This window comes from Phyllostomus discolor, chromosome 2, assembly GCF_004126475.2.
Source record: "Phyllostomus discolor isolate MPI-MPIP mPhyDis1 chromosome 2, mPhyDis1.pri.v3, whole genome shotgun sequence".
NCBI classification, from domain to species: domain Eukaryota; kingdom Metazoa; phylum Chordata; class Mammalia; order Chiroptera; family Phyllostomidae; genus Phyllostomus; species Phyllostomus discolor.
Window position 1 is genome coordinate 51779350 of NC_040904.2, and position 12598 is coordinate 51791947.

The 12598-nt window shown below is 43.1% G+C and overlaps 1 protein-coding gene across 1 annotated transcript in view; it reads right to left on the minus strand.

Moving 5' to 3' along the window:
- Positions 1 to 1904: 1904 nt before the first annotated feature.
- Positions 1905 to 12598, minus strand: part of ATP13A4 (ATPase 13A4) — a 116281-nt gene continuing 105587 nt past the window's right edge. Inside the window, exons 28-30 of the mRNA XM_028504791.2 lie at positions 12402 to 12490; positions 8841 to 8921; positions 1905 to 3395 (exon numbers count right to left, since the gene is read on the minus strand). Coding sequence (XP_028360592.1) covers positions 3183 to 3395; positions 8841 to 8921; positions 12402 to 12490 — 383 coding nt within the window. The 3' untranslated portion in view covers positions 1905 to 3182. The remainder of the gene's footprint in view (positions 3396 to 8840; positions 8922 to 12401; positions 12491 to 12598) is intronic.

Genomic DNA, 12598 nt, shown 5'->3' on the forward strand with positions numbered 1-12598 from the left:
TCTAACCCACGTTTGGCAGGAATTTATCTGAACAGAAGGCCCTGGTATTAGCACAAGATTATCTTCTTCTATCTGACAGGTAAGAAACTCATTCTTTGACTAAGATCATACCAACCACCCTGCCCTGCTGGAGCTTTAAAGCAGATTTGCTGAGAGGCTTGTGTCTGAGGCCCAGGTCTGCTCTCCTCAGCCTCAGTATCATTTCTCATGCAGAAGGTGGGGATGGGAAGCCCTTTCTTTTCTGAGTTCAGGAGAAGTGTGCAATTCAGATGAGCTGGTGGAGGTGACATTATCTGGTGAGGGATTCTTCTAAGTATGAGCTGGTGCACGCTGCTCTTTTTATTTTCTTTTTTAATTTTTATTGAATTTATTGTGGTAAAAGTGATTAATAGAATTATACAGGTTTCAGGTGTATGATTCTATAATACGCCATCTGTATATTGTTTTGTGTGTCTACAACCACAAGCCAAGTCTCCTTTTGTCATTACTTATCCCCCTTTCCCACTCTTCTAGCTTCCCCTCCCTTTTCTTCTGATCACTAACATCTGTGTCTTCAAGGATTTTTCCTTTGCTTAATATCCTCACCTTTTTCACCCTGCCCCACAACCTCCTCCCCTTAACAGCTGTCAGTCTGTTCTCTGTGAATCTCTTTCTATTTGGTTTGCTATTTTGTTCATTAGATTCCACATGTAAGTGAAATCATGTGGTACTTGTCTTTCTCTGACTAGCTTATTTCACTTAGCATAGTATTCTCCAGGTCCATCTGTGATATCACAAAAGGTAAGATTTCCTTCTTTTTTATACCTGAGTAGTATTCCATTGTATAAACTTACTACAGCTTTTTGATCTATTCATCTACTAATGAGCACTTGGGCTGCTTCCAAATCTTGGCTATTATAAATAATGCTGCCATGAACATAAGGGTGCACATATTGTTTTGAATTAGTGTTTGGAGTTTCTTTAGATATATTCCTCAAAATGGAATTGCTGGGTCCTAAGGCAGTTCCATTTTTAGCTTTCTGTGGTATCTCCATGCTGCTTTCCACAGTGGCTGCATCAGCCTGCTTCCCCACCAAGCATGCATGAGGGTTTCCTTTCCTGTACCTCCTCACCAACACTTGTTGTTTGTTGATTTATTGATGTCCACACTGCTCTTGCTCATCACTACATTGTAGACCATGTCTGTCTTGCCCTGTCCACAGCCCCCACTTTTGAAAAATAAGAAAAACTATCCATTTTAGGGAAAGATATTCAGAGTTGTCATATCACTGCTGAGGCTGACTTTGTACATGGAAACATCTCTTTCTGTACCAAGGAAGACAATAATCCTGCAGTCCATTTTAATGATTCTTCACACCTTATTTTATTTTTTAATTTTTATTTATTTTTAACTAGTTGCGTCTCATACACCCCCAACTGGGGACCTGGTCCACTACCCAGCCATGTGCCCTGACTGGGAACAGAACCAGTGACCCTTCAGTTTGCAGGCCAGCACTCAATCCATTGAGCCACACCAGCTGGGGCTTCACACCTCATTTCAAAACCAGAAGCCGCAAGGTGCCTTCGTGGCTGGGGAAATACATGTTCTCAGCATTATCTGCAGTCACGGAGCCACCAGCCATGCTCAGGAGTTCATCCAAGGACAGGAATGACTGCAGATGCTGTTGACAGTCACAAAGCCAGCCTTGTGTCCTGGGCCAGGACATCCATCTCTGCCCACCACATTTGCCTGGGACTCGATGTTCATAATAAAAATTTTGCTTTTGCTTTAAAATAGTATTTGTGGATTTTCTCCTAGAATTCAGTAGTGTCTGCTGAGCTAACAGAAACCTGGGTGTTTTCTGTGCTGAATAAATCCAGTCTAACCAAACTGTAGTAGTGATGAAATAGGGGAAATTTTTTGCTTCTGAAAACTGAAGCCTCAAACCTAAGAAATGTGTAAATTATATAAAGACTTACATCGATGGTAACATAGTATTTTGTAGCACAAGACTAACTTTTATCAAAAATGAGAAAGCAGAGGAGTAAAAATTCCTGGGGTTGGGCATGTGAGATGAGGGTTCTTAAGATTTCTGAGTTCCTGGGGTCAGGAGGTGCAGAGATCAGTGGGAGGCACCAGTGCCCTTCGATATGTGCTATGTCCCCGTCTTTCCTGGGAGTACAAGCTGGGCCAACTACGTACTGTGTGGGGCCCAGTGCAAAAATGAAAATGTGGACACCTTTATTCAAAGAACTTTAAGATGGCAACAGCAGAGCATTAAACCAAGAGTGGGGCCCTTCAAAAGATGGGCCCTGTGCAATAGCACAGGTCATGTGCCCGTGAAGCCAGCCCTAAACACAGAGGACTATGCTCCCCAGGTCCTCTGCCAATCCCTGGTTAAAGTGATGTGAGCGGGGCAGGAGATAACATGCCACTCTGGGGCTCAGGCAGGGGAGAGCCCCTGTGCGATCTGCAGTCTCTTCTTTCCCTACCACAGTAAACGTGGAGTCCTGGTGTTGAGTGGGCGGAGCCATCTAATGGAAGCAGTCACCACTCTGAGGAGAGCTATTCTAAAGAATCACCTGGACCAAAGGAGAAGTTCTTGTGTGTTAAGCCACTGACATATGGGAGTTGTTTGTTACTGCAGCATCAGCTTAGGGTATCCTGACTAATTTGTAGGGGAAGGCCAGAAGTGGCAGAAACCGTCTCAACTCTGAGAAGTACTACAAAGGAAAATAAACCTGACAGTGAAGATTAGTGTGAGGGTTCCCATGCCTTCATTTTTCTATCAATGACATAACAGTTCAAAAACAATCTCTAGCATGTTACAATTCTATGGCTAGCCATAGCACTACTTTCCCTCAACTCATTTAAAAAACATGTTACCTAAGAAGAAAGAGTCCGTCTTCTCCTTTAGCCTTCCCAGTCTCTTGGCCCACTGCCATCCTTGGCCCAGTCTTGGTTCACTGAACACCTCTCACGCTTTCAGAGGTCAAGAGGAAAGCGTTCTCCCGGGGCCGTGTTCTGCTCTGCGGAAAGCATTTTATCAAACAGACTTTGCCATTGTGACTGAATAAGTTTTTGATTCCAAAAATCCTTGCTGGTACTTTAAGAGTCTCATTGCTTAAAAAAAATACATCACTGAAACTGTTCCCTTTTGTCAATTTTTCTATGTTTTATCCACTTGGATGTCCCATTGCTTTCAGAGCTGCTCCTCGTTGCTCTCAAACACGGGATTGCTGTAGGACACCCCCCTGCCGCACCCCGGCAGGTCAGGGTGGGACATCTGGTTGAGTGGGGGCCAACTGGGGTCATTTGCCAAGGCCCTGTGCCATATCTGATACTGGCTTTTTGATCGATAGCCAAAACACCTTTTGATTATTATCCACAGGGCTCGGTTTTCAATGATGACCTCCTGCAAAATAAAAGAGTTGCTCTTAACAACCAGAGGGCAAGTGCTTTCAGGTTAGGGTCCCATCCACTCTAACGAGGCACTTCTGCATATGCTGCTTAGGTGCCACTTGACGAAGAGCCTCAGCCCTGGACCAACAAATCCAAGGAGGTTTTACGTGACAGGCCTTAGCCTCTCAAACTTTTCCACTTAAGAAATGCTTCTGGGAGAAGAGGGAAGTACATACTTTCAAGAACTTCAGCCCTGGACAAACAAATCCAAGGAGGTTTTATATGACAAATGTTAGCCTCTCAAACTTTTCCACTTAAGGAACTCTTCTGGGAGAAGAGAGAGGTACATACTTTCAAGGAGCACATAGTTTCAAGTAGCCTGCCTCAAGGATGACATTTCTTCTGAATCTCATATATAAATTAAGTTTAAAATTGGTCAAATATTGCAGCCCATTCCATAACACAACCATATTTAAGTTAATAGAAAATGACATTTGAAATTACCACCAAATGAAATGGACCCTATAGAAAGATGTGCCACACCTATGATGTGGCTTTGGTATATACACTGGTACATCGCTACATAGTTATAAACATAGTTAAGTAAAATTGGAGTGGGCCATAGTCTTGAAGTTGAACAAATCTGGTTTTGAATCCCAGTTCTGACACCTCCTCTGGGCAAATGACCCTATCTGAACTTCGTTGATTAGAAATAATAATTCCTTTCTTTGAGGTTTGTCATGAGGGTTACATAAGCCCCCTTACAGCGCAGGGCACAGCATGGCTTAGCTGCCTCCATTTCCTACCCTTCTAACTACAGTGTGCCCTGTTTGCATGTACTTCCAACCTTCGACTATGAGTAATTGCAATGTATTTTTTAAAGATTATAAGATATGTCTCTTTAGAAAAGTTTTGGACTGCTGTTTTATTTCATGAGTTAGACTTAGTCTCCATAAATAGAGCCCATAAATTACAATACAGAGTGAGTGAGAGGTTATTATGTTAATTTTTCATTTTTATCATTTTTAGTCGTGAAACCAAGAGTTTTTATGGTTTTGATTAAGTTTTGTTTTAAATCCTAGCTCTAGAAATAGTCTGTGTGTGTGTGTGTGTGTGTGTGTGTGTGTGTACATACCTCTCAGAGACCTACCCTTCCCTGGGATAATCAGCAACCCCTGAGGCAGCAGAGGTCAGTAACCTGGACCTGACTAATGGTCAGAAGGTCCAGACCTCTGGCAGGCTGAAGGTAACATCTTGACCTAAGTTATGTGTCAGCTCCTGAGTCCCAAGGCAGATAGACCCCCTGGCTGCTTTCCCATGAGACCAAACAGAGAGGTGCTGGGTAAAGCCTCCCAGCTGTCCTCAAGACCTGAAGAAGTGATTCATTACCCTTCCCTCACCTCCGACCGACCTGCTCCCAGCGTGACCTCAGACCCCATGCACACTAAGTCTTGTGATTTTGCCAAATATAATCTGTGGCCTACCACGCTGTGGAGGAGTTCAGGCTTTTAAGCATTAGCTTTCAGTTCTCCTGGATGGTGCCTTTTGTAACAAAATCGCCAAACTTTGCTGCAGTTTTCAGTGTCTAGTGTTGGCTCTGCTAGCGCCCCCGGAACCACCTCTTTCTGTTCTCCCACAGCCACAAAGTTTGACCGTCTCGGAAGTTATGAAGGAAACAAAAGGGAAAATATGAGGAGCCAAGCCGTCCCAGAGAATCAGAACTGGTTTTGGTGTGCCTCAGTGGTATCTCTGCTGAACTGAAAGACTTAATTCTGTAGTATTCTACAAGGAACTTTGCCAGAGAGGGTAGCTTTCCTAAAATCCACCCTCTGTGACAGTTGAGTCCCATTGCCCCTGGGAATGACAGAGAACAACTATCTGAATTTTCCTGTAAAAACTGATCACTCCCTGGCAGGTTGTTAAAGACCCAGCCAGCCATCTCATCCCACACCTCAGCGCTCACCCAGCCCGACCTGTTACTCTCCTTTCCCACAGCAAGGCCTCTGTCCGCCTCAATTTAACAAGCGAGCAATAGTTCTCCTTGGGGCTGAGTTAAGGCAGGATCACAGGTATCCAATTAGTGGTTTTAACATCTAACTCACCTTCAGGAAATCTTAACAGGCTTTAAACAAAACAATGAAGCAAATCGCACAGAAAGACTTGAATGCTTTACGCCATGCCTCGAGCTTTTTCACAGCTCTGGAAGTGTGATGACCTCTATTGTGACCTGTATCGCTTTGCTACTCAGGAAAAGGAAACTGAAGCCCCAAGAAATAATCCATTTTGTCACTCCACACTGCAAATGAAATCCAGAACAAGAAACAGAAAGAATGCCTTGCTATGATGCCATTTCTAAAACAAATTAAAAAACAAAACAAACCAAAAACTTTACCACATGAGCTGTCCTGACTGGCTCATCAAATAATTCATAGGCATATACATATGTATGTATACTCAAACACATAAATAATTTAAAAGGGAAGGGGGTTAAAGCTATAATATTAGCTCCTTTATCTTTCAGCTGAAGGTTAGATCATGCAAATCTGCCGAGGAAGGATAAGGTCTCATTCAAACCTGTTTGCTGGGCTGCTCTAAGATTAAGGTTAGGGTTACACCTCTCAGCACACAAGGCTATACTCAGGACTCTGCGAACAGAAGCCAGTCATCCCCCATGCCTGTCCCTTAGAGCCTCTCCAGACCATCTCTGCCACCGCTTGGCCAGCTAGTATGGAAGTTCACGCAGCCATCCTAGGAATCCTTAGTGTCTTGTGTCAGACGTACCTAGAGCCAGGTGAGGGGAACATCTTGCTGCCTGCACAACATTCTGGGGGCTTTACCTGCTCTGCTAGGCTCACCTCGTGAAACAGGAAATCGTAGTGTCTGTAATTCTCCAATACAACTGTCTTCATCAAAGACTCAGGTGGCTTGGGTTTGTTCCTGAGTGTGTGCAGACAGCAGGGAAAGCGGTAACTGCATGAAGGAGACGTGGTGGGGAGCTGGAACCCTGCAGTGCTATTTCTCAGTGTCGAAGCTGCTGGGAACCCACACTAGACAGCCATGAGTGTCTCCATTTCCCATTCAACAACAAAGAAACTTGATCTTCCATGAGTGTCAAATTGCCCTGTCCATCTGCTGGCATAATGCCCTAGGACACGGCACCTGGCCAACCAGTGCTTGTGGAAAGAGTAAGCGAATAAATGAATGCCTGAATGATTGGTAGATACAAAGTAAGAAATGGTAAGTACCACAGAGAAAACATAACAACCATAGCTTATATTTACTGAGCGTACTTACTATGTGCTTCTCACTGTTCACACTTTATGCTCACAGTGACCTCTGAGATAAGGTATCCTTATGATCACTATTTTACAGATGAGGAAACAGAGACACAGGGAAGTGAAGCAACAAGTGCTGCCCAAGGTCAGGCAGCAAGAAAGAGGGAAGCCAGGATTCAGACCCAGGTAAACTGCCCTCAGCTTATGCTCTCAATTGCACCTGTGCTAACCGCAGGAGGGCTTCCTGCAGGGGATTGCGGCAGACCGCTCTGCTCGATTACCCTTTGTCAATCTGTTTGACGCTTTGGCATAAATCCACTCTCCCAGAATCTTCTTCCACTCAGCATGCCGATGAGACACAGTTCTAAACAACGAGTATAACACGAAGTCTGCAGATGGGCTATAGCAATTTTTTTTTGTTCACTGGTAAAAGGTGCTTACTTGAAGGGAAAAAGCAAGTACCTTACTTTGATGGTGCCTCCCCTTCCGTTTTTCTCCTGACACCGAGAACACACGCAATGCCCCGCTGCACAGAAGCTATGTGGGCACCACACGCAACAAACGCAAACATAACAGGCTGACACCCAAGGACAGTGGAACAGGAAGGTAACAGAACGCCCCCCCACCATGACACCTGGTCACGAAACTAGCCCGAAGTCACTCAGCTCTAATCTTCTTAAGTGAGTCAATAAATATCTTTATTGTTGAAGCCCCTGTTAGCTGAGTTTTTTACTTGCCTAACTGATCTAGGAGTCAAGAAAGATTCCGGAAGAGGACAGTACTGTGGCTGTGCCACAGAGGATAGAATAGCATTTCAACATGCAAAAGAGGGAAAGGTGTACCAGACAGAGGAAATAATGAGATTGTGGACAGAGACGAGGTACGTCTTCCTTTAACGGGCAAGGACCATTGTGCAATGCAGTATGAGAAAGCCCATGATGACGTTCTTTCATTAACTTGGCGGCTTTGGAAACCATGTGGTTTAGTGTAGTGCTTCTCAGTGTGTGGTCCCTGAACTAGCAGTGTCAGAATCACCAGGAAACCTGCTAGAAACAAAACCCGGTGACTACTCCAGACCTCCTAAATCAGAAATGTGGGCTGAGGGCTGGACAACTTGTGTTTTGACCAGCAAATTGCCCTCCAGGTGGTTCTGATGTCCACTCAGGCTTGAGAAGCTCTGGTTTAGTACAGAGAGAGAAACGCTCCAGTACCCTATTCTTGTCCTGTTCTGCCACCAGCTCCCGTGCAACCTTCAGCCTGCTCAGCGAGGAAGGTTGTCGAGCTCCTGCCTACAAAATGCTGTGGGAAGAAGCCAGGCTCTAGGTGCTCTCAGTCTTCCATGAATGCCCCTCACCGGAGCAAGCGGCAGCGGGGACAGATGGAACGCTGCAGCTCAACTCTCCTTCAACATGGATGCCTCTCCGGGGGCGCCCCTTACTAACAGTGCGCTTTGAAAGAAGAGAGATGGTGGCCAACAGCAGTGAAGGATGGCGTGAACCACACAGTGGAGAAAAGGAGGAGATAAGTTTGTTTTAATGAGGAAATGGAGCTGAATAAAGCCAAGAGAAGCTCACCATGAATCTCATTTCCTATCTGTCAAGTAAAAATTATATAAGTTCTTTAGCGAAAGAAGCCAGACACAAAAGGCCACCTATTGTATTATTTCATTTGTATGAAACCTCCAGAATAAGAAAATAAATTTGTGGTTTCCAGGGGGTGAATTAAGAAGGAGGGGGAATGAGGAGTGACTGGTAATAGGTACAGGATTGTTTTTGGGGTGATGAGAACATTCTAGGATTAGATTGTGGTGGTGGTTGCACAACTCAGTAAACACTCATGTACTAAAAATCACTAAATTGCACACTTCTAAAAGGTCAGTTTTATAGTGTGTAAATCATATCTCAATTTCCAAAAGTGAGTTGAGTTGGGTCTTTATTTGTCAATTTTAGAAATGACTAGGCCCTTAGACACCATATTTCTAGTCTCCCCAGCTCCACTTTACAGATGGAAGAATGAGCACCTTGTTCTGAACTCATCAGAGCCAAGCAGCTCTGCTCACATTGCCAGGGAGGGAAGCCCCTTGCACTGTCGAGCCTTGTCTGCTAACGCTGCTCCTTTGGCAGACCACCCCCCCTGCCACCAAACATCACCCCACAGCGATCACCAGCCTGGGGGGCACTTACCTCCACAACAAGGGACACAATGAAATTGCAGCTGAGCATAATGACGATGTAGACCCTCCACAGAACAGGAGTGCGGAGCAGCTGGCAGGGGACAGAGAAGCACAGTTAGTCTGAAGACAAACACAGGTCAGAAAATGTCCTCATGTTTCATAGGTTGTAAAGTACATATGTAATAGGCATGTGCGTGTGTGTTAAATACATGTGGAATACGTATGTAAGTATTTTTATGTATATATGCACAGAAAACAGTGTGGGAGGATTGTACCCAATGATCTGGGGACTATGATGGCCACTCTCTTTCTTTTATCTTCCTTTGTTTCTTCTTATTTTTTCTTTGTAATTTCTAAATTTCCTAAAATGTATCTGGTCACCTTACAATAACAGATAATAGGAAAAGTACCTTTTGTTTGCTTTTTTTAATGAGGGAACACAGGCATGTGGCTGTACTCCCAGGAGGCTCTGAGGGTACACCTGTCAATCCTCCATGTGGCCAGCATGGCCGTCTCCTCTCCTCATCCGGGCCCTGCAGTGGTGGCCTTAGCCCAGGCTTCACCCTCAGGACCATGTGCATGAGGCACAGGCTATGCTGTCTAGAGGGTACTCACCAACAGAGCAAGTGGGGCTGAAACCCAGCTGTCACAACCTGTCTCTCTCCCACTTCCTCTGTATCTTCCCTAACCCCTCCCCAGAGTCAAGATATATATGTTATATATTTATGCATGTTACATGGATGAATGAATGAGTGAATGAGCGAAACAAGCCAAGTGTGTTGGACCCAGCACTGCCTCTAACACTGCCTTTACACTGGTGGGAGTAAACTGCTACAGCTCTAGGGAGGGCCATGCTATTATCATTAAAACTTCAAATTCATTTCTAGGAACTTATCCTAGAGGTGTACTTGTCCATGGTTGAAACGATAAGTGTATGAGGTTATTTTATTACAGCTTTATTTGTAGTAGTAAAAAATGGAAAACAGTCTAAATGTCTATATAGGGAACTACATATGAATTATGAGACATATATATATATAATGTAATGCTATGTTAGCATAAAAAGAATGAAGAACTTTTATGTACTGATATGGATCAATTACCAAAAAACATTGCTACACAAAAGACAAGGTGCGGGTTGTTTATGCGCTTCTGGCAGCGACCACAGTGCTCCACTCAGCTCTCCTGCTTCTGGGAGGACAGTGACAGATGGGCCAGCTGCTAGGCTCAGAATCTGCCACCACATGCACCCAAAGGCCACACGTCCCATGGGATGCTTGTGGCCAGTAACTGAGGACAGCAGGGCTTTCAATCACAGTCATTCTTGTGAGACACTGGACACCTCTGATAGGCAAGTTTAGCTTGAATTTCTTAGAACTGTGCTGTGGCCTGAAACTCTCCTCATCTACCCCCTCCTCCCTCCCTCTGTCTTTCACAGGGGTCAGAGCACAGAGTGCGGTGCCCTCCCCCTCTAGCACCCTGATTTTTGTTTCCCCATAAGAAACGCCTCCAACAACTTTCTTTCACACCTCTCGTCTCACCTTGACATCCCTGTTTCAAAAGACCTGGACCAAGGTTCGCTACTATTTGTGTAACAATGTGGCAGAATACACAGATAAAACATGTATACACACATACATATATATTTGTATACACATGTAAAAAAATATGCCTGAAAGGCCCTGGCCAGCATGGCTCAGTTGGTTGGCGTGTCATCTGGTAACCGAAAGTTCGTGGGTTTGGTTCCCAGTCAGGGCGCCTGTGAGAGGCAACCGATAGACACTTCTCTCTCACATTGATGTTTCTCTCCCTCTCCCCCTCCCTTCCCCTCTCTTTAAAATCAGTAAGCATGTCCTTGGGTGAGGATTAAAAAATAATTTAAAAAATATATCTGAAAGTACGTAAAATAAACTGGTGTCGGCAGCTGCCTCCAGAGATGGGAACTGGTAACTGAAGAACAAAAGTGGAAGGGAGATTTTTCACTACGTAACTTCTAACTTCTGATTTTAAACCATGTGGGTGTAGGCTCTGTTTAAAAAAATCCATGCATTTTTTAAATGAGGAATAACTGGGTTGCAAAACATCATGACTCCACTTAAAATAAACTTCATAAACTAGTCAGTGCATGTTTATAATATATGAGTGTTCAAAGATGAAAGAATAAAGTGAAAAATGTTATAATTTTCCCTGCCTGCATATTCACATTTCTAAAATGAGTTCACAATTTAATGTACTAATAATAAGACAAGTAATTTTTTTTTTAAAGCAAGCAATAGTCCTTTGCAGAGTCCTTGGCAGTTGTGTTGGCGATGACTTCACACATGCGCCCTTCAAACCACATGTGCTTGCTGTGTTGTGATGTGGGAAAACCGGGCCTCTCTGTTCCAGTCTTCACTGGTAAAGAGTGTAACTGAACCCAGAATTTCTTCATTTTCTGCAGGATTACAAAGTCTTAACTCACTTGGAAGTCTAGTAGGCAAAGACTATTTGTCTCTGTAAGTACCTAATGTAATTCACGAGGACACTGAACAGTGGCAAGTGAGGACACTTAACAGTGACACTGTTAAGCACAGTAATGCAACATAAAAAGGAAAACTGAATGTAGACATTAGTTTCTATGTCACACTGGGCGTGTGAAGGTGTGGGTGGCTTGAAATGTGCTATATGCTCCAAGTGATTGTTCACATGTAGGAAACTGATGTACACCCATCCATCAGTCACTTGCTGCCATTATGTACCATTTGTTATGCAAGGCACTGTCTACATGAGAATCGCAGCCCTTGAGAAACTTGTCCTTGACATGGAGAGGCGGGGAGGCCAGTTTACAAAGCACTAAGTGAAAAAGGAAAGCTCCGTTACTTTTCTGTTCTGTTTTCTATTTACTGGTCCAAAGGACATTTACTAATGATGAACTTCTAACTGAAAAGTTAGCATGTTGCTTCTAACATGCAAAATTTCTATGCATGTCCTTGAGGCATGTGGAAAAGTAGGATAGTTAGAAGAATCAAAATATATATACATATTTTTCTCATTGCTTGAATACATAAAATTTCCATCTCTTATAAGTTTTTAAAGTTGTTACAATATCTAAGCTAGTTCAGGTGGTAAGGCATGGCTCTTTGAAAGAAAGTTTTGCTGACATCAAGTATGAATATCAGAAAAAACATATTTCTTAAGAGGTAAAAAAAGATGTAAATATAGATTTAAAAAATTAACTGAAAAGTGCTATAGGCAAAACTGTCTTAAATAGTTTCAAAACACCAGCATTTAGGAGCAAATTTTCTCATATTTGAGAAAGAAATGAGTAAATAGATTTTCCAGTCTTAAAGGGAATCTTTTAAAAGAAAAAATGTTCAATGCTTTTGAAATACTTGAAATCAAGACTAGATGGAATATTATTTCCTATCTAGCTCAAATAAAAAATATGAATCAATTCAATATTTTAAAAAAACTATCCCAAAGGAATAATTGATGTCAAGAATCCATGTCAATTGTAATTGTGACCTGCTTTTTTAAAATTAGGGCGTGAAACAACTGTCATACATCATCACATCCCTGAGATGAGACTTACATCCAAACGCCTATATAAATCTGGAACATCAGCAAATAGAATGAATAGACACACAGCCAGCTGTATGATCAGTACAAGGACAAATATATCTGAGGAAATAAGAACACAAACTATCATTTTGAGAAATCAGAATATAGAGTGTCATATCTATTGAAAGACATATTCTAGATTAATGCTGATTAGATTCATTTGATTTT